We start from the raw sequence: 20963 nt of genomic DNA on the forward strand, positions 1-20963 counted from the left end.
TTTATATTTTTGTTATCCTGTGGTGATGACAAATGACCAGGTATTCATATTTTTCTTTACTTAGTAAGCATATACATTGTTATCCCTGAAAACTTATATCCTGCAATTAGGTAGTTTATATTTGCAAATATTAGTATTTTTATTTTTTTAATTTTTAATTAAAAAATTGTTTTTCAATGTTTAGTTTTGAAAGACAGAGAGAGACAGAGACAGAGTGTGAGCAGGGGAGGGGCAGAGAGAGAGAGGGAAATAGAATCCTAAGCGGCCTCCTGGCCCTGGATTGTCAACACAGAGCCCTGCGTGGGGCTTGAACTCAAGAGCCATGAGATCATGACCAGAGCCGAAGTTGGACATGTAATTGATTAAGCCACCCAGATGCCCCTCAAATATTAGTATTTTTTAAAAGACATGAGGAATTTGCTGGAGATATCATAGAATAATTTTCATACATAGATATATTTGTTTCTAATACTACATACCCTGCAAAGTAATTCTTTGTTTAAAATTGATTATCTCTGGGGCACCTGGTTGGCTTAGTCAGTAGATTATGCCATTCTTGATCTCAGGGTTGTGAGTTTGAGCTCCTCATTGAGTGTAGAGATTACTTTTTAAAAAATTTTTAAATAAAGAAATAAATAAAAAACTTGAAATTGGTCATCTCTATTAAAAACACAATACCCTTCAGGTGAACTGGGAGATATTAGGACCCAATTCTCAAGAAGCTTTACCACCACAGAACAGAGACATTGCAGACCCAGTGAGTGGATCCTTCTATTTTGGAGAGGGAGAAGGTGGTGTGAGAACCATCACTCTGACAATCTATCCTCATGAAGACATTGAAGTTGAAGAGATTTTCATTATTAAACTTGAACTTGTGAAAGGAGAAGCTAAATTAGACTCCAGATCTAAAGATATTACTATAACAGTAAGTCCAACTTTATTTTTCCCACAGAATTTTGGATTTAATGAATTTATCAAAAAATGCATTTTATATTTGTTGAAACTCCATGGGCTTAAGATGTATCGAAAGTCATAAAACCAGATGAAGTCAGAATAATTCCTATGGACCAGACTTTCTGGTTATTATATTAGTTCATTATATAGCTTGATTATTGGTAGTTACTTTTTAAGTGGCCTTCATGTAGTGTGATAAATACTTATTTTGCTCCCTGAGAAAATTTGGTGTTTTGAAAATATTTTTGCACTTTTAGACAGGAGCTGTTTGTTACATCATCCTAAACATTGGGTGTCCTTGCTGTGAAAGTACATAAAAGTTATTAACTCAGTCACAAGGCAGATTGTTGGGAGAAAGAATGGTTATTTGTTCAATTAGCACAATGATGTGTTGCATCAACTCTGAATTTAGTGTATTTTATATGAATGAACCATTTAGTCCATTAGGGGTAGAAAGTGCTGGGGACCAAGGCTACTGTGAAAATGATCTAGAGAGATATTCTTTTTTTTTTTTTAAGCTTAGAAAATAGTCTGGGGTCTGTATCAGTCAGACTTCTCCAGAAAAACAAAGAGAGAGAGATTGACTAAAAAAAAAGGCTCACACGTTTGTGAAGGTTGACAAGTCCAAAGTCCATAGAGCAGGCTGGTAGGAAGGTTAGGAAAGGCTTGCAGTCGTGATCTTGAGTTTGAATTTTGTGGGACAGGTTGGCAGAATGGAAACTCAAGCCGGATTCCTAAATTGCAGTGTTGAGGCAGCATTCCTTTTCTTCTGGGAAGCTCTAGTGTTTGCTCTAAAGGCCTTCAGATGATTGGATGAGGCCCACTCACAATATCAAGGGTAATCTCTTTCACTCAAGTCAACCAATTGTAAATATTAATCACATCTATAAAATACTTTCACAACAAAATCTAGGCTAGTGTTTGACTGAACAATTAGGCCTGGTAAAGTAAAGCAAACATGAGGCAAATCAAATCAAATTCAGGCATTGAAGTACTATCCTTCTGAGACTCTACAAATTACAGTTTTCCAGACACTCCCATTACCCTTGGGGAATAAGAACCTACTTGTTTTAGATAACAATCAGTGTACTGAAGAAGCTTTTGAAAAATCAGGTAGCTAGGCAGATTATATTCAAGACTTATTTCTGTGTTTCTTTCGTTTCTTCAGCTTATCTGCATATTGATATGTTAGGCACTGTAATTTCATCTGTAGTTGTTATATTATTCATTCTGCTATCTTTTTCTGTTTTTAGATACAGAAGTTTGGTGATCCAAATGGGGTTGTTCAGTTTGCTCCTGAGTCTTTATCTGAGAAGACCTATTCAGAGCCGTCGGCTCTGGAAGGGCCCCTGATCATTACTTTCTTTGTCAAAAGAGTCAAGGGCATTTTTGGAGAAATTATGGTACTATTTTTCATTTGATTTTTAAATAGTGTGACAATTTGCCTAACAAACGTGATTGTGAAGAACAGAGAAACTGTATGTTATGGTAAAAATTTTAGAAGTAACATGAGTTTCAGAGGAAGCCGAGAAGGTTCATTTCAGCACCTTTGGGTTCTCCAGCCAACATCAACCTCTAGCTGTTTCTCTAAACCCAGCTATACTTAGATTGAAAAGATCTTTCTCACACTTAGTCATGAAGGGTGTGACTGAATTATTTTGTATTTTCTTATTTGCTCTGATGTTTAACTTTTCCTACTTAAGTCCCTCAATGAGTTTTGTAAATTGCTTAATCTATTCTTTAGAGCTTTATTTCTCAGTATAATTTTCTCATTTACCAACTGATTTTTAAGAGGTTGCATTTGCATGTATATTGACATAGACTGTTTGGGGATGCTCTTGTAAATCATCGGGATGTTTGTCTAACAGATCAAGGTTGTTTGTTTGCTAGCAGAACATACTTTGCAGTTTCTTTATGAACTTAACTCTTCACATATTGGAGATTAACTGGTACTTCCTCAGTGGAAACTTTATGGCTGGGGCTACAAAAATTCTTGGAAAAGAATTTTTAATTCTTGAAGTCTTGTAGATATTCCCTTTTTGTTAAAAGTGAACCCAAACAAATTCCAGTATGAAGCATCAGATTCTCTACTCGCTTTTTATCTTCAAGTATTGTCTGTGATTCAAATGCCTATCAAATACATATTCAGAACTCTAGAATGTATTTATGGAACTGCCATTCCAAAGTTAACTTTGCTTTGCTTTATCTCTTCAAATCATGTTGTTATTTTAGAAGTGAAATGAGATTTTGTAATCTTGTCCTGCAAATTGCATACAATAGTCTGAAAGAGTTCATATACTTTCATGATGCTAATGTCATTCTTCCATACTTTCTAAACTGACTATTTGGAGAGTCTGGCTTTGACTATGATGCTGCACAATTCAGAGTTAGTTTTTGTATATTATGGGGGAAATATAAAGGCTTTTGATTCAATATACTGAATTATGTGACTTTGTTGGATTATTTCCTTTTATTTTAGGTTTACTGGGAAATAAGCAGTGTGTTTGACATTACTGGAGACTTTCTTTCTACAAAAGGATTTTTCACTATTGCTGATGGAGAGAGTGAAGTGAGATTTGATGTTCATCTGCTGCCAGATGATATACCTGAGATTGAAGAAGATTATGTGATCCGGCTTGTTTCTGTAGAGGGAGGAGCAGAACTGGATCCAGAGAAATGCATCACCCAGTTCTCTGTTTCTGCAAATGATGACCCACATGGAGTATTTGCTCTGTATTCAGATTACCAGTCAATCCTTGTAGGGCAAAACCTTAGTAGATTCATCCAAATTAATGTAACCCGGCTTGCTGGAACATTTGGAGACGTGGCTGTTGGGTTTCGGATCTCTTCTGACCAAAAGGAGCAGCTAGTTGTTAGTGAAAATTCAGAGAGGCAGCTGGTGGTCAAAGACGGTGCCAGATATAAAGTGGACCTGGTGCCAGTGAGGAGTCAGGTTTGTAGCATTTCTTCAGTTTCCTGACCGTTTCAAGGAGAGGCCTGGCTTATCTCGTTTTCAGCTTAAAATTTTACTGAGATATTTAAATATAACCATAAAAAAATGACATAGGAATGCATAATAATTATTGGATGAGACATGTGCAGTTTATAAATGAATTTAGTATATTCCCATTTGGTAATAACGTATTTTTGTTTAAATGCAGCTGACACTTAATGCAGTACTTATTTCTAACTTTCCTATAGTTCTTTGGGAAATTGACTCGATGCCCTGACCCTGTTGTATTAATTTCTAGCTTCCATTTCCTGTTTCTGAAAATTTTCCAGACTGGAATAAAGACTGCAAAGCTGGGGAAGTGGGAGATGGATGAACTTGACCAGAATATGATTGTATTAAGTCTCACTGACAAATTAGAAGAGTTTTTAAAAAAATACAGTGTGCCTAAATTATGTAACAAAACATTTTCTTATACCTATCTATGTAATATCACCTTGTGAATGCATTCAAGTTTTAATTTCTGTTAATGAGCACCAGGGGACATTCCTTTAGCTTTTCTAGGAATAGCTTCATATTGTTTTATAGTGAGATTTCATTTGACAGTAAGACCTGCCACAGTGAAGATTTGATTATTCTGTTATTTTACTAAGCCATATGGATAATACAAAACTATTCTCAGACTGTGTAGGAAATCCAAAATAAGTGATATATATTACAGGGACTAAAAGCCTTGATCTGCCTAACTCCTAGATTGTCTCTTGTAGTGCATGGTACCTGGAACATTTTGAAGGATGTTAGTCTTCTTTTCCTTTCACTTGAAAAGATGAATGGTATACAGTTGACCCTTGAGCAACATGAGTTGAGCTGTGCGGGTTCACTTACATGTGGATGTGTTTCAGCAAATATAGTACAGCACTGTAAATGTATTTTCCCTTATGATTTTCTTAAGAACATTTTCTTCTCTCCAGCTTGCTTTATTGCAAGAATACAGTAGTAATATGTGAAAACTTATCAAATATGTGTTAATTGACTGTTCATGTTATCAGTAAGGCTTCTAGTCAACAGTAGGCCATCAGTAGTTAAGTTTTGGAGAATCAAAAGTTATGTGCATATTTTCTTCTTCTAACTAATATCCCAGTCTTCAAAGAGCAATGCATTATATCTAGAGCATAAGGGAAAAAGGAGACCACTGAAAAAATCTTAACCCTCGATTTATGCACATGCCCCACCTTAATGGCCCAGCCAGTGAACTGTGTGGAGAAAGGGTGCACCCCTAGAAGAGAGGTGGGAGGCACATGCTTGAAGTGAGGACACTGATTTATTTCTGTTTCCTTAGCACTTGATCTATGAGTCATATTCAGTGAGTGTCACTTTGAAAAAATGAAGATTGATTGCATGATTGAAGCATCTGTTATCCTCATGTTACATAACATTTGAAACTACTAGGGTACATATTTTGCACATTTGGAGGACTGTGGTGTATGTTTAACTACATTATATTTAAAAGAAGAACAGACTCCACAAAAATGGTTATTTTTGCATTCAATAAAGATGTACAGAGTTTTTAGTAATAGTCCAGATTATGAGATGACTTGGAGGCTTATCCATTATCAACAACCATGTTTCTGTGGGAAAATGCTTTGTAAATTAAAAAAAATCCATTTTAGAGTAACATTAATTTTTAAATTCAGAATTTCCCTTTTTTAGTTAGATTTGAAAACTTTAAAACTTTGTAATCTAATACATTTTATTAGTAATTTTTATTTATCCAAAATATTCGGATGATCAGTACACCTACATCATTATCTGTTTTGAGTAAATCTCATTAGCATAGTAATTATCACTCGATGGAGAAGAAGAAAGTGAGTTTTAGATGCTGACTGTTCACCAGTGCGCTCTTTTATTCCTGTGGTACATGATTCCATTACTAATGTGACTTCTGTGATTGTTATCATTCTTGAGGCATTTGGACACACATGGAAGATTTGCAAATTTGTGTTTTTACACTCGATCACTCTTCACCCCATAGTCTTTGTACTTGTGATTTGTTTTATGACCTGAGGGAAAAGACATATATTGATGAAACTGTATGAAAGGACCGTGAGATGTTTTGCTAATGACTCTGTCAAATGTCAATATTTTTCTCTGAAAATTATTTTTTTATACTACTAAAGAAGTCATTGATACTGATTGTTTATAGGTCTTCATATCCCTGGGCTCCAATTTCACCTTGCAACTGCTGACTGTGATGCTTGTCAGTGGGCGTTTCTACGGCATGCCAAAAATTCTCCAGGAAGCAAAATCCACTGTCCTTCCTGTCCCTGAGAAAGCCGCCAATTCTCAGGTAATGGGTCCAGGGTGTGTAACCGTCGTAGAACCACTAGAGGGCAGCTTTCACAGGAAGGATTAAAAAGATTCTTAGACCTAAAATTGCTCAAGATTCATTATTTCCTTAAATCAGTATCAAAGTAGATGCATTGATTATAGATGCATTTTATGAAAGTAATTTGCCAATTTTTGACATTTTCCTTTTTGGAGATTTAGGAAGTTTGTGTCTCACAGAACGTGAATATAAGGATTTTTAAAATAACCGTCACCTAGAATAAAAATTTCCAGGTTTTTGTTGTTGTTGTTAGTGAATATTTCATATTGAGATATTTTATGCTAAATAATTAAAATTAGAACAAAACATCAGTTAATATTTCAGACTTTTTCATTTACTCATTGTGAATATTTTTCTTTCATTCTGAGAGCCCTTTTTATTGTGCCACGTTTGTGCTGATGGAGATAAATCGTGATAGGATCCTGTGACTTGGTTGTCCCTGCATATTTGAATCTTCTACAGGAGTTCAGTGTGGGAGAGAGTGTTTCCTAATCACTTCGTAAATTCACAGGAGAACAAAGAATAACTTGAGGGCTTTAATTCCTATTTAGGCAGATTCTGTCAGTGTACGAGCAAGGCAGGGGCTGTTGTCTCTGGCTCATGGTAATGTGTGTATTTGTTAGACGATGGTGAGATAACATTGCATCTTTTTCCTTCAGATGGGAGCTCCTTCAGCTTTGATTGATTAAGGCGGGCCTAGACCAATGTGTAGACATGTAGTCTCTGCAGCTGATAGAGCTGGCCAGAAGCTTGTGTAACAGGGTCTCTGACCATTAAGCAGATCCTCTTCAGAAACTCCCTCCTGGGCTGCAGGGATGGATTTGCTTATCCCCTAGGTGGAATCCATCAGCATTAAAAAATAACTGAGAAGAATAGTTTTCTTTCTTTTGCACCTCATCTGTTCAAGAGGGAATGGAGGACTATAACTTAATAAATAATACTTTGAAGTTTTGTTGTCTTCTTGTTACTCACAGGTCGTTATAAAAAAAGATTGCTTTCAACATGAACCATTTATTTGGCATAGCAAAATATTTCCTACTCCTTGTCCATGCACATGGTCGTGACATGTATCACCTCAAAGGGCAAGATTGGGGCCTCCTGTCCTTGATGTATCCTCTGTACTCCTTACCAGTGTTTGTATGTGGGGTTTGTGTGTGTGTGTGTGTGTGTGTGTGTGTGTTGTTGCTAGAAGACTTTTTTTTTTTATTGTTTATTTTTGAGAGGGAAAGAGACAGAGTGTGAGTAGGGGAGGGGCAGAGAGAGAGGGAGACACAGAATCTGAAGCAGGCTCCAGGCTCTGAGCTGTCAGCACAAAGCCTGACGTGGGGCTCAAACTCACAAACTGAGATCATGACCTGAGCTGAAGTCGGACACTTAACTGACTGAGCCACCCAGGTGCCCCGTGTGACTAGAACACTTTCAAACAGCCACTAGCCATGGAGCAGGTATGATCTTAAATATGTCAAAGCTTTTGACAATTGCTAAACAGAAACCTCACTATAATAGAGAATCTAGGCTGGTGTAAAATGGAAATTTTGTTTTTGTTTTTTCCTTTTTCTTTTCTGTAGCTCCAGAGGCTCTTCTGTGGTACCTTCTTACACTTTTCTGCTACTTTGATTTCCGATTTAAAATGGGGAAAATGAGGGGTTCCTGGGTGGCTCAGTCAGTTAAGTGTCCTACTTCAGGTCAGGTCACGATCCCACAGCTTGTGTGTTCAAGCCCTACATCACGCTCTGTGCTGACAGCTCAAAGACTGGCACCTGCTTTGGATTCTGTGTCTCCCTCTCTCTCTGCCCCTCCCCTGCTTGCTCTTTGTCTCTCTCTCTCTCGATCTCAAAAATAAATAAATATTAAAAAAAAAGTCTGGAATATTGAAGAAAAATAAAATGGGGCAAATGAGTCTTAATATAGAACTGTCAATCATATGGTATCCCAATTTATTGGTATTGGGACCAAAAGAGGTAAACTGAGTTATCCAAATCACAGTGTGAAGCCAGGACTCTGGTTTTATTTTTACTTATTGGCCAGAACTTATTTCATCTATAAATCATTTTTAAGTCCCAGAGTTCCCTGAAAAGGTTACCCTTAAAACAAGATCTTACTTGATATGGATGAAAAAGATGATTATTTTAAAAAAAATCTTTGGAGGTTTCTGGTCCTCAAAAAAATATTAAATTGAGTCAAAGAGCTGGAAAGAATCTTAATAGAAAATCTAGTGTATGGTGCTCATTTTAAAAATGAAGAATTTATTATTATATCTTGGAAAGAAGTCAGATTTCAGTTCTAGATAAACCAGATTCTATAAAAACCCATGAACAAATCATTAAAATTTTTAATCTTTTGCTTTCATTTTTAACAAATTACATTTGTCTTTTTTGGGTCTTGTAAATTCAGAGGATTATATTTTGATTAACAAAAAGGTATAAACTATCATTGGAGTTACAAAATTGAATAAATTTCCAAATCTCAGATGTCATTTCTTTTTATTTATTTTATTTTATTTTATTTTATTTTATTTTATTTTATTTTTTTAATGTTTATTTATTTTTGAGACAGAGAGAGACAGAGCATGCACGAGGGAGGGTCAGAGAGAGAGGGAGACACAGAATCTGAAGCAGGCTCCAGGCTCTGAGCTGTCAGCACAGAGCCCGATGCGGGGCTCGAACTCACGGACTGTGAGATCATGACCTGAGCCGAAGTCGGCTGCTTAACTGACTGAGCCACCCAGGCGCACCTCAGATGTCATTTCTTAAGCATTACTCTTGAATTGAATATTTTCAAAACAAGAAAATAGATTGTATAAACAAAGAGAAAGTTGACTTATAACCCACTGTTTAGAAAACAGGAATGTTTAGAAAGAAATAAAATATTCTAAGCATGTTTTTTCTCAGGTTGGATTTGAATCTACTGCTTTTCCACTCACGGATGTCACTGCGGGAACAAGCCACGTTGTGATTTCTAGGAGAGGCACATATGGCTCTCTCGTGGTTGCCTGGGTGGCTGGATATGCTCCTGGGTTGGAAATCCCAGAATTCATTGTTGTTGGCAATATGACCCCAAAATTAGGTGAGTTGTAGCTTTTCTAAGATCTGCCCTATAGGACATGGAGATGTGTAATTGGCCACTCATTTTCTTGGACTGTCGTTACTCTGGATAATGAACTGTGTTTTGTTTTTGTTTTTTGCTTCTTAATGTTTATGTTTTAAAGAGAGAGAGCAAGCTGGGGAGGGGCAGAGAGGGGCGGGTGGGGGGGGGGGGGAGGGCAGAGGATCCAAAGCAGGCTCCATGCTTGCAGCAGAGACCCTGATGTGGAGCTCAAACTCATGAACCACGAGATCATGACCTGAGCCACCCAGGCACCCCTTGTTTTTTTTTTAATGTTTATTTATCGATTTTGAGACAGAAAGCAAGCAGAGGAGGGGCAGAGAGGGAGAGAAGAGAATCCCAAGCAGGCTCTGTGCTATCAGTGTGGAGCCTGACCTGGGTCCACCACACAAACCACGAGATCGTGACCTGAGCTGAAACCAAGAGTTGGACACTCAACTGACTGAGCCACCCAAGTGCCCTGAACCATTTTTCTTTTCTTTTTATTTTTCTTTTTTTAAGTTTATTCATTTATTTTGAGAGAGAGACAGTGTGGGTAGGGAAGTGGCAGAGAGAGAGAGAGAGAGAGAGAGAGAGAGACTGACTCCCAATCAGGCACTGCACTGTCAGTGGGGTTCAGACTCACAAACCCTGAGATAATTAATGACCTGTGCTGAAGTTGGATGCTTAACTGACTGAGCCTCCCAGGTGCCCCACCATTTGTTTTCTAATACACTGCTTTCATATTTGAGTGATCAGAGTTGGTAAAAATGAGAAACTTTATTCAATCAAAATAAAAACTTCATACCTCACCTGCAAATAGTGGTCACTAAGCAGATGATTCTGTCGATATATTAGTTTATTAAAAGTAGTTCTAAAAACTTAATGTGCCTGTATAATATTAAAAAAAGGTAGAACTTTGTATTCATTTGTGTGTTCACCTGAATATTTCTCACAATAGAGTGGCTGTTGCTTCATTTTCTTTCTTTCTTTCTTTTTTAATTATACCGTTAGCTCTGTGAGGGTCCCTGAGACCTAAATGTTAGATGATGTGACCTCTACCATGCGGAACAGACAGGGATTGAAGGCAGAACTTGTGGCGTAATGACCTTTCCCTAAGTTTACTTCCCCTTCTGCCTTTTTAAATGTTTTAACCTTTTGTAGACTGTCACAGAATTTTGGAAAAGACAGTATTTTACTGCATTTTTAAGAGTTGTATCCCAGTGTAAGAACTCATAAATAATACCCTGATTCTCTTGTCCTCTTCCCTTCCAGGGAGCCTTTCATTTTCTCATGGAGAACAAAGTAAAGGAGTCTTGCTGTGGACATTTCCCAGTCCTGGTCGTCCAGAGGCCTTTGTTATTCACCTCTCTGGGGTGCAGAGCAGTGCCCCTGGTGGGGCTCAACTTCGGTAAGATCCTCAACCAGCAAAACAAAGGGAATTTTCAACCCAATTCTCAACCAATAAAATCTCTGAGGAATAGTGTGGAATTTAGCAGTTGAAACAGAAGAAGACACAAGGATCACTTTCCTTGAAGCAGATGTGAGAACAGTTTTAGTGTAGAGCAACACATGGCCTGCATGCCAAAGATGCCACAGAGGGAGGCTGACTTTCCTAGAGTCACCGCCCTCTGCTTGCTTTGAAGAGAGTTCTTCCTGTCCTCTTCCTCCATAGTGTTGGCCTGGGTAACGCCTCCAGCAAAAACTGTGATGGCAAACCATCTGTTATTAAAGGAAGCTGTCTTCTGAGAATTTGCCAGAAAATACCTAATTTTCCCGAGGGATTAAGAATAAGAATAGGCATAGCAGGGTTATAATGTGACTTGTACTGGTGGCTCTTTTGAGTTTAATTTAAATCAGTACATTTGCAGATAAATATGTCCCAGTCAAAAGCAATTTACTTGTCTCATACCTGCGATGGGGTTGATCAGAATAGCAGAGGGCCGACCTTTAAGGTAGACTCATGGATTTAGTCCTGGCCCTGCCACTTATTTGCTGTGTGACTTTGGGAAAGTTACTTGATCTTTCTTCTCTTCACTTTACTTACTAGGAAAGTGGTGGAAAGGTGTGGGCAAAACCAGCGTGTGTTCAAGTATGTTTGTATGCATGTTTAGATTTAAGAGATCTTGGTTGGCACAATCAAATATTTAAAAAGTATCTTAAAATGTTTTTTAAATATTTAAAAAATGTTTGGCCACAGAATGTAATGCTGGGTAAGAAATTTAAATGCTTTTAACAATAACAATAGTTAACAGTTTTATAATGCTTATGATAGGTCAGGCATTGTTTTGAGATACATATTTCAGGGCGCCTGGGTGACTCAGTCAGTTAAGCGTCCGACTTTAGCTCAGGTCATGATCTCACAGTTCGTGGGTTCAAGCCCTGCTTTAGGCTCAGTGCTGGCAGCTCAGAGCCTGGAGCCTGCTTCAGATTCTGTGTCTCCCTCTCTCTTGGCCCTTCCCCCACTCACACTCTATTTCTTTCTCTTTCAAAAATAAACATTAAAAAAAGATATATTTTATAATTTGTATATATGGTGTTATATATGTCTTAATTATATTTTATATGTATACATGTATGTTTACTATGACTTTACAACAACCATATGACATGGATACTATTATTAGTCCCATTAGATGAAGAAAGAACTCATAGATATGTAATGTACCCCCCTTCACACAGCTTATAAGGTTGGGACCATAATTTGAACCGAGGCTGCCTGTCTACTTTCTGAGCTCTTAACCGCTATGCTATGTGTTGAGAGATAGGTGCTTGACACTAGAGACTGATGGGCTCTGGGGTGTCCTCCCTAAAGGATTAAAAAAACTGATTAAACAACAGGTAAAAAAAAAAACTGTTAGCTAAAGAAATTATGTCTGTGGTCTAAATTCTCTTGATGGGCCACCTGTGTTACCTCTGGCATAACCGTTAACTCACAACACAACTCCATAAGAAAAAGCTAAAGATAAATCACTCATTTATGGATGTTTCTTCAAATTCACATGAAAAATTTTAGCAAAAACTGTGTGAGAGAATAGTTCCATTACTGGCCAGCTGGAAGAAGCAAGGATTTTGCATTTAATAGGGATAACCATTTCTATTTGGTAGATAAGAAATCTGGCTGACATCCAGAGCATCCTGAGTTTTTGGCTCCCTGTGTACTTATCATAAGAGAGAGCCTCCTGTTTCAAATTCTTCAGAGAACTGCTCTGGGATAAACTAGATACACAGGCCAGAGACCTGTATGTTCTTCACTGGGCTAATAAAACTTGTCAGGGCTTGTCACCCATGATCACAGCTTCTCTTCTTACATTTCTTGTGTTCTGGTGTATTCACTAATGCATAAATAGGGTTTTATGGAATTTGAAAGGGCATGCCGTTTTTAAGGTGCCTCTCATGAGGGGCACCTCGGTGGCTCAGTAGGTTGGGTGTCCAACTCTTGATTTTAGCTCAGGTAATGATCTGGTTTGTGAGATTGAGCCCTGTATCAGGCTCTGCACTGACAACGTGGAGCCTACTTGGAATTCTCTCTCCCTCTCTCTCTGTCCCTCCCCAATGCACGCATGCATGTGCACATGCACTTTCCCTCTCAAAATACATAAATAAACTTAAGATGCCCTCATGAGAAGCACCTTAAATATTTGAAAAATGAATCTCTACAATAGTATTCCTTTTTTTCATCTGTTCTTTCATGTTGTTTTTTTCCAGATCAGGGTTCACCTTCGCTGAAATTGAACCAATGGGAGTCTTTCAATTTTCCCCTAGTTCAAGAAATGTCATCGTGTCAGAGGATACACAGATGATTAGATTATATGTCCAAAGACTCTTTGGGTTCCACGGCGATCTTATTAAAGTTTCTTATCAGACAACTGCAGGTAGTGCAAAGCCCATGGAAGACTTTGAGCCTGTTCAGAATGGGGAACTACTTTTTGAAAAATTCCAACCTGAGGTCAATATTGAAATAATCATTATTAACGATCAGCTTCCTGAGGAAGAAGAAATGTTTTACATTAATCTTACTTCAGTAGAAATGAAAGGATTACAAAAGTTTGATGCTGATTGGAGACCACGCCTGAATCTAGATTTCAGTGTGGCATTGATCTCAATATTGGATAATGATGACCTGGCGGGAATGGGTGTTTCTTTCCCTGAGACAACTGTGGCCATAGCAGTTGACACAGCTCTCATTCCTGTAGAAACTGACTTCTCAAGCACATACCCTGACACAACCACGATAAATGCTGTGCCACAGCCCTCTGACATGGTTGCCATTGTTCCTGAGGCAACTGGTGTATCCGCCATCCCTGAGAAACTTGTCACTGTCCCTGATACATCTACCTTGCCTGGGAAGCCCGAGGTGTCCACTGTGACTGCAAATGTTTCCATCCATGGAACATTTAGTCTTGGGCCACCTGTTGTTTATGTTGAAGAAGAGGTGAAAAATGGTACATCTAATGCTGTAGAAGTTTTGATCCGAAGAACTGGTGGGTCTGCTGGCAACGTCAGCATAACAGTTAAAACTTTTGGTGAAAGGTCTTCTCAGAAGGAACCAAATGCATTGCCCTTTCATGATATCTATGGAATTTCCAACCTAACGTGGGCAACTGAAGAAGAAGATTTTGAAGAACAAACTGTTACCCTTACATTTGTAGATGGAGAAAGAGAACATAAAGTATTGGTTCAAATTTTGGATGATGATGAGCCCGAGGGGCAAGAATTCTTCTATGTGTTTCTCACAGACCCTCAAGGAGGAGCACAGATTGTGAAGGGGAAGGATGATGGTGGATTTGCAGCCTTTGCCATGGTCATTATTACAGGTACAATGGAGATAAAAATGTACTTTTGTGGTAGAAAATTTGTAATAATATTACTGTCTTAAATTTAATTTGAGAGGGTGACTTACTTGAATTGCTCATGGTTATTCATTAAACCATTGTTTTCTTGTGGCAGGAACCCATAACATGAACTCATGATACTATTCTGGGGCGCCAAGCTCGAATTTAATTGTACTGTAAATGTCACTTAGCTCAGATCTAGTTAAACAATCTATAAATTTATACTTTCACAGTATTAGGAGAACCATAAAAATGCTTAAGACCATGTTCTTCCGCTGAAAAATATTTAATTTAATTATCCAAACACATGATTGCATATCCTTTTGTGAAACCTCATTCTGCATTTCTGAACCACTTTCAATAATCCATCCCTAAATCTAAGTCTCAATGCTAGGAAATTCTTTATGTTGGGAAATAGATGAAAACTCTTTTATTTTGTTCTCCTTTTGAACCATTGCAGTTTTTATAACTTCTTTACTATTGGGTATATAAATTACAATAGATTAAAAATTTACTGATTTTTTAAGAGTTTCTTGTGCATCTTATAAAATGTTTCATGGATAATTGGTAGTTTCCTCTGAAATCATACTGTGTTTCTTAAAGTTGTTTAGCTCAGCTTGTCAGTATCTTACCCTAACTAGAGTATTGACGAGGCCATCTTATGATTCTTACCTACTCTGCTCTTTTTTTATAAACATTTATGAATTTTACACAGTGCTTCAGAGTTTCAGATGACACTATGATAAAATAGTGTAGTGGAAAGGAAACTAAATGTCATGGCTCCTATATTTATGGACCACATCAACCATTACTTGGGAGACTTGATGAAATCATTTAGTGTCTACTCTTTATGTTTCTATTTTATAAAAGGAAAATTTTAGAATAAACATCTTTATTACCCTTTTAGGATTTGATGCCTCCTAGAATTTTTATTTTAGCCATTCAGTAGTAATTAAATCATAATTTTGCAATTGTATAACTTCCTTTTATACCCAGCCAGAATTGTCATTTATTCCTCTTCCTCTAGTTTATTGAGTATTGTAAGTTGTAATTCTGTTCACCAAGTTATTTACTGATTTTGACTCAGTTTAGGTTAATGCATCTATATTTTTCTATCAAAATTATTTTGACACTCAGTATCCTCCTCCCCCATGCTATAGGATAGATATTTAATTATAGTTATTTGAATATGACGAGGGATCCATCAAAATATTTAGCAGCTAGTGTGGCAGAGGCCCAGACCAGTCAAAATGGTTGCCAGAGGCTCCTTGATATCCTAAGCATTTCCCCAGTGGTTACTGGATTGTGGAGACATCTTGTGGCCCTGGTTACAGGGTCAGGAGAGGGTGCTTCGGGCGCTCAGAAAAGCAGCTGTGTACACGTGGAACGGAGGTGCTCCTCACTCAGTATGGCGTACCAATACCAGTGTATAGCCGTGTGGCATGCCAACACCATACTGATGTGACATACCAGTGCCTACCCATATACCAGCCCTGAGCCTAACTCACCAGGCAAACAGTCACTCAGCTGAACCTTGATGAGGTTCTCTAATGTTTATTCCCTACATAGGGTACACTGACGATACACATAGGGCAAATGATAACTCCTCACCATACCTACCTCTTACTGTCACATGATGTAATCTATGTGACAACATCTGAAGTACATTTGCATGGTCATATACCCCAGGTTCCCTTATTTGTCTTCTTTTCTCCTGGCTTTTTATTTTAAATTTTATTTTATTTTAATGGTTTTTGTTTTTTTTTTTTTTTTTTTTTTTTACTTTTGAGAGAGAGAGAGAGAGAGAGAGAGAGAGAGCGAGCATGAGCAGAGGAGGGGCAGAGAGGGAGACACAGAATCTGAAAGGGGCTCTGGACTCTGAGCTGTTAGCCCAGAGCCTGACACGGGGCTCGAACTCACAAACTACGAGATCATGACCTGAGCCAAAGTTGGATGCCCAACAGACTGAGCCACCAAGTGCCCCATCTGGCTTTTTATTTTAAAGTAATATTTCCTTTTTAACGACATTAGTTTTTCCCGTTCTTCTTATCTTTCACTAATCTGCATAGTCTTTTCACATTTAGACTTAAGAACAAACTTTCAAAATAGTATCAGGAGAAAATAGTTTATCATTTAGTTTTGGGTTTGATCATTAGCATATTACAAGTCTTAATTCATCTTACTAGAAACTTGACATCATTTTATGGTCGTAGATGTGGCAAGGGAAGCATTGTGTTCATCAGAACCATGCTCAGTGCTGTATCACTGGAAAAGAAAATTAAGGTTCTGCTTGTGAGAAGTTTATATTCTATTTGGAGAGACAAATCCCCACCAAAATGACAAGGAAACTGTTGCTACCAAAGAAAAAAGTTGCTGACAGGTTCTGATGCAGGGCTAAGAAGTGATCACAGTCATTAATGAGTGAGGATGAAGACTGGCAGTCCGGCTGAAACGAGGCACACATGAGACACCAGGACAAAATGGTTCATCACCTGCATGTCCCTAATTAATAGGCTCCACATCTACTCACACTTCACACCTGCAAAGTAGGGGCTGGTGACTCCTGGAGCTCCCTCATTGGGACCATTAGGTGGTTTGCTGTTTCCTTACCCTGACCCCTAACTCCAGAGGTTCTGTCTCCTTGGAACCCCAGCAGTGAGGTTGCACAGTGACGGGCACAAGTGGTTTTTGAAGCTAATTGCTTTGGGGTCATTGCTTTTAGGATCACTTTGCAAAACTGGGTCATTGAGAAATAGAAAGCAGCAGGCAGGAACTGTTTACTGGCATATCTCTAGTCTGAGAAGCTAGCTTACATGCTGGCAAAGATTTGGAGTGACTGTTTTAGTGCAGTGTGGGCCCTTGGTTTGCTCGAGTTTAAACACAGTTTGTAGTATGATGGTGCATGTAACCTCCAGTGTTGCTCAGAGTTGTTTCTTTTACTCAGAGATACTTAGGAGTTCCTTAATAGTTATGTTTTTCTCTGGGGGAAATAACCAAATGCATAACATGAATGGTCTTATAGGAAGGAAAATCAGTTAAATGCAGTTCAAATAAATGCAGTTTATTCAGCAAATATTCATTAAACACTTACAATATGCTGGACACTGTTATGGATACTGAGAATACAGCAGTAAACAGAAACGTTGCTACTGTGGTAGAATATACTAACTTTCAACAGTAAACATATGTAAAATGTAAAGAAAGGGCTATCAAATATAAAATAGTCTCATCAGAGAGAAATGAGCATGTGTCAGTGTGGAATATAGGAAATTATGTTTTCTTTCTTCTGGTCTTATGTTCTCAAGGTGTCACCTACCTTGGTATTATCATTTTGATTCTAGTCTACTTTTAGTAAAGATCTTTAAAAATTGTAACTGCCCCTACTCACTTAATATTTCTCACTTCTATACCGTCTGAGCTGGAAAGATTAGCAAAGCATTGGAGATCTTCTAGAGTCTTGAGTATGTTATAACCCTCCTTTTTACTTATCAGGGAGTGATCTTCACAATGGCATCATCGGGTTCAGTGAGGAGTCCCAGAGTGGACTGGAGCTGGGTGAAGGAGCTGATAAGAACAGACTGCATCTTACTGTCACACGGCAACCAAACAGGTATGTTGATACATATATATGTAGCAGATATAACATCCTATGTGTCTGTATAGTATCTGATTTGAATTCATAAAATGGTAAAAACAGGATGAAATGCTGATAGAAGGTCATGTGGAATTTGCTATGTCAGTGTTTGGATGCTGTAGTTCCTAATCTGTGATTTAACACACTTGGTTAATGAGTGTGATTTTGGGCCACCTTGAATATTTTGTACTTCATAAAGTACCATACAGACAGAAGATTATGGAAAGTCATCACTTCAGCAAATTTACTATTCTCTGATCACTCCACGTACACAACTATTTTATTAGGGAAACATGGAGTATCAAAATTTTGCTTGCAACTTAATACTCCACAGTACACATCTTCTGAATGCTCATCACAGACATACATGTGTTATGCACCCATGTACATGAGTGTAAATTATCTTTTCCATTTTGGGCCTAAATTCTCTGGAAATGTTGGACATCTCTTGCCCTTTATTTTTATAATAACGATCATTTTTAGCAGTAGTGTGTTTCCCTTAGAAGAATTGTTGTGAAAAGACAAAGAACACTTACTTGAAGGCAGGGGTAAGTGAGCATACTAGGCAGAGAGATATTATTTGTTTCCACATTCTTGATACATAGTAGTTTAAGAAGTACTTACTCAGGTTTGAATAGAGTGTGGTCAAAGAATGCCACGTAAACTCTGGCCTTGATTTTTTAAGGGTAATGATTAGGTGAATTGGTTACCTTCAGCTTTATCAGTGGTCAAGGAAGTGCTATGCTTTGGGTGAAGAGGTACACTAAAGCGCAATGATACGTTCTGCATTAGACACAGGGATAACACTGTCTGCTATTGCATTTGCATAGGTTTTGCTTTGTTCCTAGGGCCTTTGAAGATGTCAGGATCTTTTGGCGAGTCACATTTAACAAAACAGCTGCCGTACTCCAGAAAGATGGTGTGAACCTGATGGATGAACTTCTATCTGTATCAGGGACCACAACCTGTACAGTGGGTCAAACAAAGTGCCTTGTCACCATTGAGCTCAAACTGGGGAAGGTAAGAAATGATGAGGAACTGTGTTTTCAACTTCTAATTATATTTCTGCAGAATTAATAATTTTAGAGTCACTTTATTGCAATTTACACATTGGTTATGTGGAGATTCTTTGTGTCTCGCCTGGCCATAATATCTAAATCTCTTTTCTAGGTAACAGACTTGAGACTTACAAATCATTACATAATGAATTTTTTTAATATTTATGTTTTTATTTTGAGAGAGAGAGAGAGAGACAGCACAAGCAGGGGGAGGGGCAGAGAAAGAGAGAGAGAGAGAAGAGAGGAGAGAGAGAGAATCCCAAGCAGGTTCCATGCTGTCAGCACAAAGCCTGATATGGCTCAACCCCACAAACCATGAAACCACAACCCAAGCTGAAATCAAGAAACAGATGCTCAACCAACTGAGCCACCCAGGTGCTCCTATATTAAGAATTTTTTAATAAGCTCGTCAGTTGCGCACCTAAAACTAATACATTATATGTCAATTTTATCTCAGTAATACCAAAAAACCTCATCAGTTTTCTCCACTTCTGTTTCTTGTCATTTTTGAGGTTCTTCTGGGGCCACATGCTCATTGTGTGAATGATGCCTTGAATCATTTTCAGTCTAAATGTTTAATGTTTTGCTCTTATCATACCCATAATTTTGCCTAAATCATATTATATCCATAGATTTCATCCATAGAATGAAAGTTCTCTCATTCTTTATTCATATATGGAGAGAGTTCACTTTTGATCTACCATTCTTGGTAAACGTTTGGATAAATTTCTATGCATTTGTTTTGTACATGGCACTCAGGAGACAGGCAGGCCCCATCTTTCCATAGGAATCTGCATTATTCACATGGTATTAGTCACTGATGACTTACCAGAGCTTAAGTCTTTTAGTAAATGTGTGTGACTTTTTTTTTTTTTTTTTTAATGACTGTTTGGTGATAATTTAATGCCTAGGGAGCACTCAGTATTTTTTGCCCACTACTTAATTTATTACAGTCAAATATTTAACATAAAAACTAGCCATAATATTATGAATGTTCAAAAGTATCAAGGTTTTTAGGGCGCCTGGGTGGCTCAGTCGGTTAAGTGTCCAACTTCGACTCAGGTCATGATCTCACGGTTTGTGAGTTTGAGCCCCGTGTGGGGCTCTGTGCTAACAGCTCAGAGTGTGGAGCCTGCTTCAGATTCTTTGTGTCCTCCTCTCTCTGTCCCTCCCATGCTCATGCTCTATCTCTGTCTCTCAATAATAAATAAACGTTAAAAAAATTTTTTTTAAAGTATCGTGGTTTCTTTCTCCATGCCACACACTTCAAACAGCAGAAAAAGTTTGCACAAATGCAATTATTCCAAAACATGTAACTGTGCTTAAATCCATTCTAAATAGCAATGTTGTAGATTAAATTTTTTTTCATTTTTTTCTCTTATTTTTTCACTTTCTGAGGATCTCTGTACCAGTGATATTGATCTTCCCTAAGGTTACACTAGTATTTATTTTCATACCGTCCTGGAATTGTAATAATTTTACTGGCTCCAAAAGAGAAATAATACTTATTTTAGGAGGTTATGTATTCTTGGTTATCACTACTTTGTTCTTTGTTGGTATTATGGGTCCTGGTTCTTGTCTAAAGTTGTTTCACATAAGAATTGCTGGTCATCTGGTTGGGATCTATTTTATGACTTCACTTGTTAGATCATTAGTTTTTTTTTTTTTTTTTAAGCTCATGCCTCAGAGGTTGATTTTTTTTTTTTTAACACCATGTTTTTCTTCCAGAATCCTTTATTCTTTGAACTTTGCACTGCCAGCTTTACGTTAATCATTGCTTTATCATTCTTGTGACAGGAGCTGGTCTATTAGAGGTATTGGGAATATACGCCTTGTTAGTGTCTTGTTGTATTTAGGAGGGCAATCTGGAGGCTTCATCTCATAAAAGATGAGATAACCAGCCTGTGTTCTTAGGGCATGTCTTTAGCTCCTCTCTTCTGTGACACTGGAACCACACAGTTGTGTAATCTTTCACCTTGTGTGTGACTACCAGCATTCTTTACCTTCTGACTGGTTTTCATCTTTATTTATATGTGTTTCATAGGTCCGAACAATTTATTCC

At 37.8% G+C, this 20963-nt stretch overlaps 1 protein-coding gene across 4 annotated transcripts in view; it reads left to right on the forward strand.

Moving 5' to 3' along the window:
* ADGRV1 (adhesion G protein-coupled receptor V1) overlaps positions 1-20963 on the forward strand; it is a 556802-nt gene that overhangs the window by 195823 nt on the left and 340016 nt on the right. For all 4 annotated transcript variants that reach the window (XM_053224888.1, XM_053224896.1, XM_053224893.1 and 1 more), the window contains 9 exons: positions 686-925; positions 2208-2357; positions 3434-3907; positions 6108-6251; positions 9182-9356; positions 10650-10785; positions 13083-14191; positions 17702-17819; positions 18692-18863. In XM_053224888.1, the coding sequence (XP_053080863.1) occupies positions 686-925; positions 2208-2357; positions 3434-3907; positions 6108-6251; positions 9182-9356; positions 10650-10785; positions 13083-14191; positions 17702-17819; positions 18692-18863 (2718 nt within the window). The remainder of the gene's footprint in view (positions 1-685; positions 926-2207; positions 2358-3433; positions 3908-6107; positions 6252-9181; positions 9357-10649; positions 10786-13082; positions 14192-17701; positions 17820-18691; positions 18864-20963) is intronic.

This window comes from Acinonyx jubatus, chromosome A1 (assembly GCF_027475565.1).
Source record: "Acinonyx jubatus isolate Ajub_Pintada_27869175 chromosome A1, VMU_Ajub_asm_v1.0, whole genome shotgun sequence".
Classification (NCBI taxonomy): Eukaryota; Metazoa; Chordata; class Mammalia; order Carnivora; family Felidae; genus Acinonyx; species Acinonyx jubatus.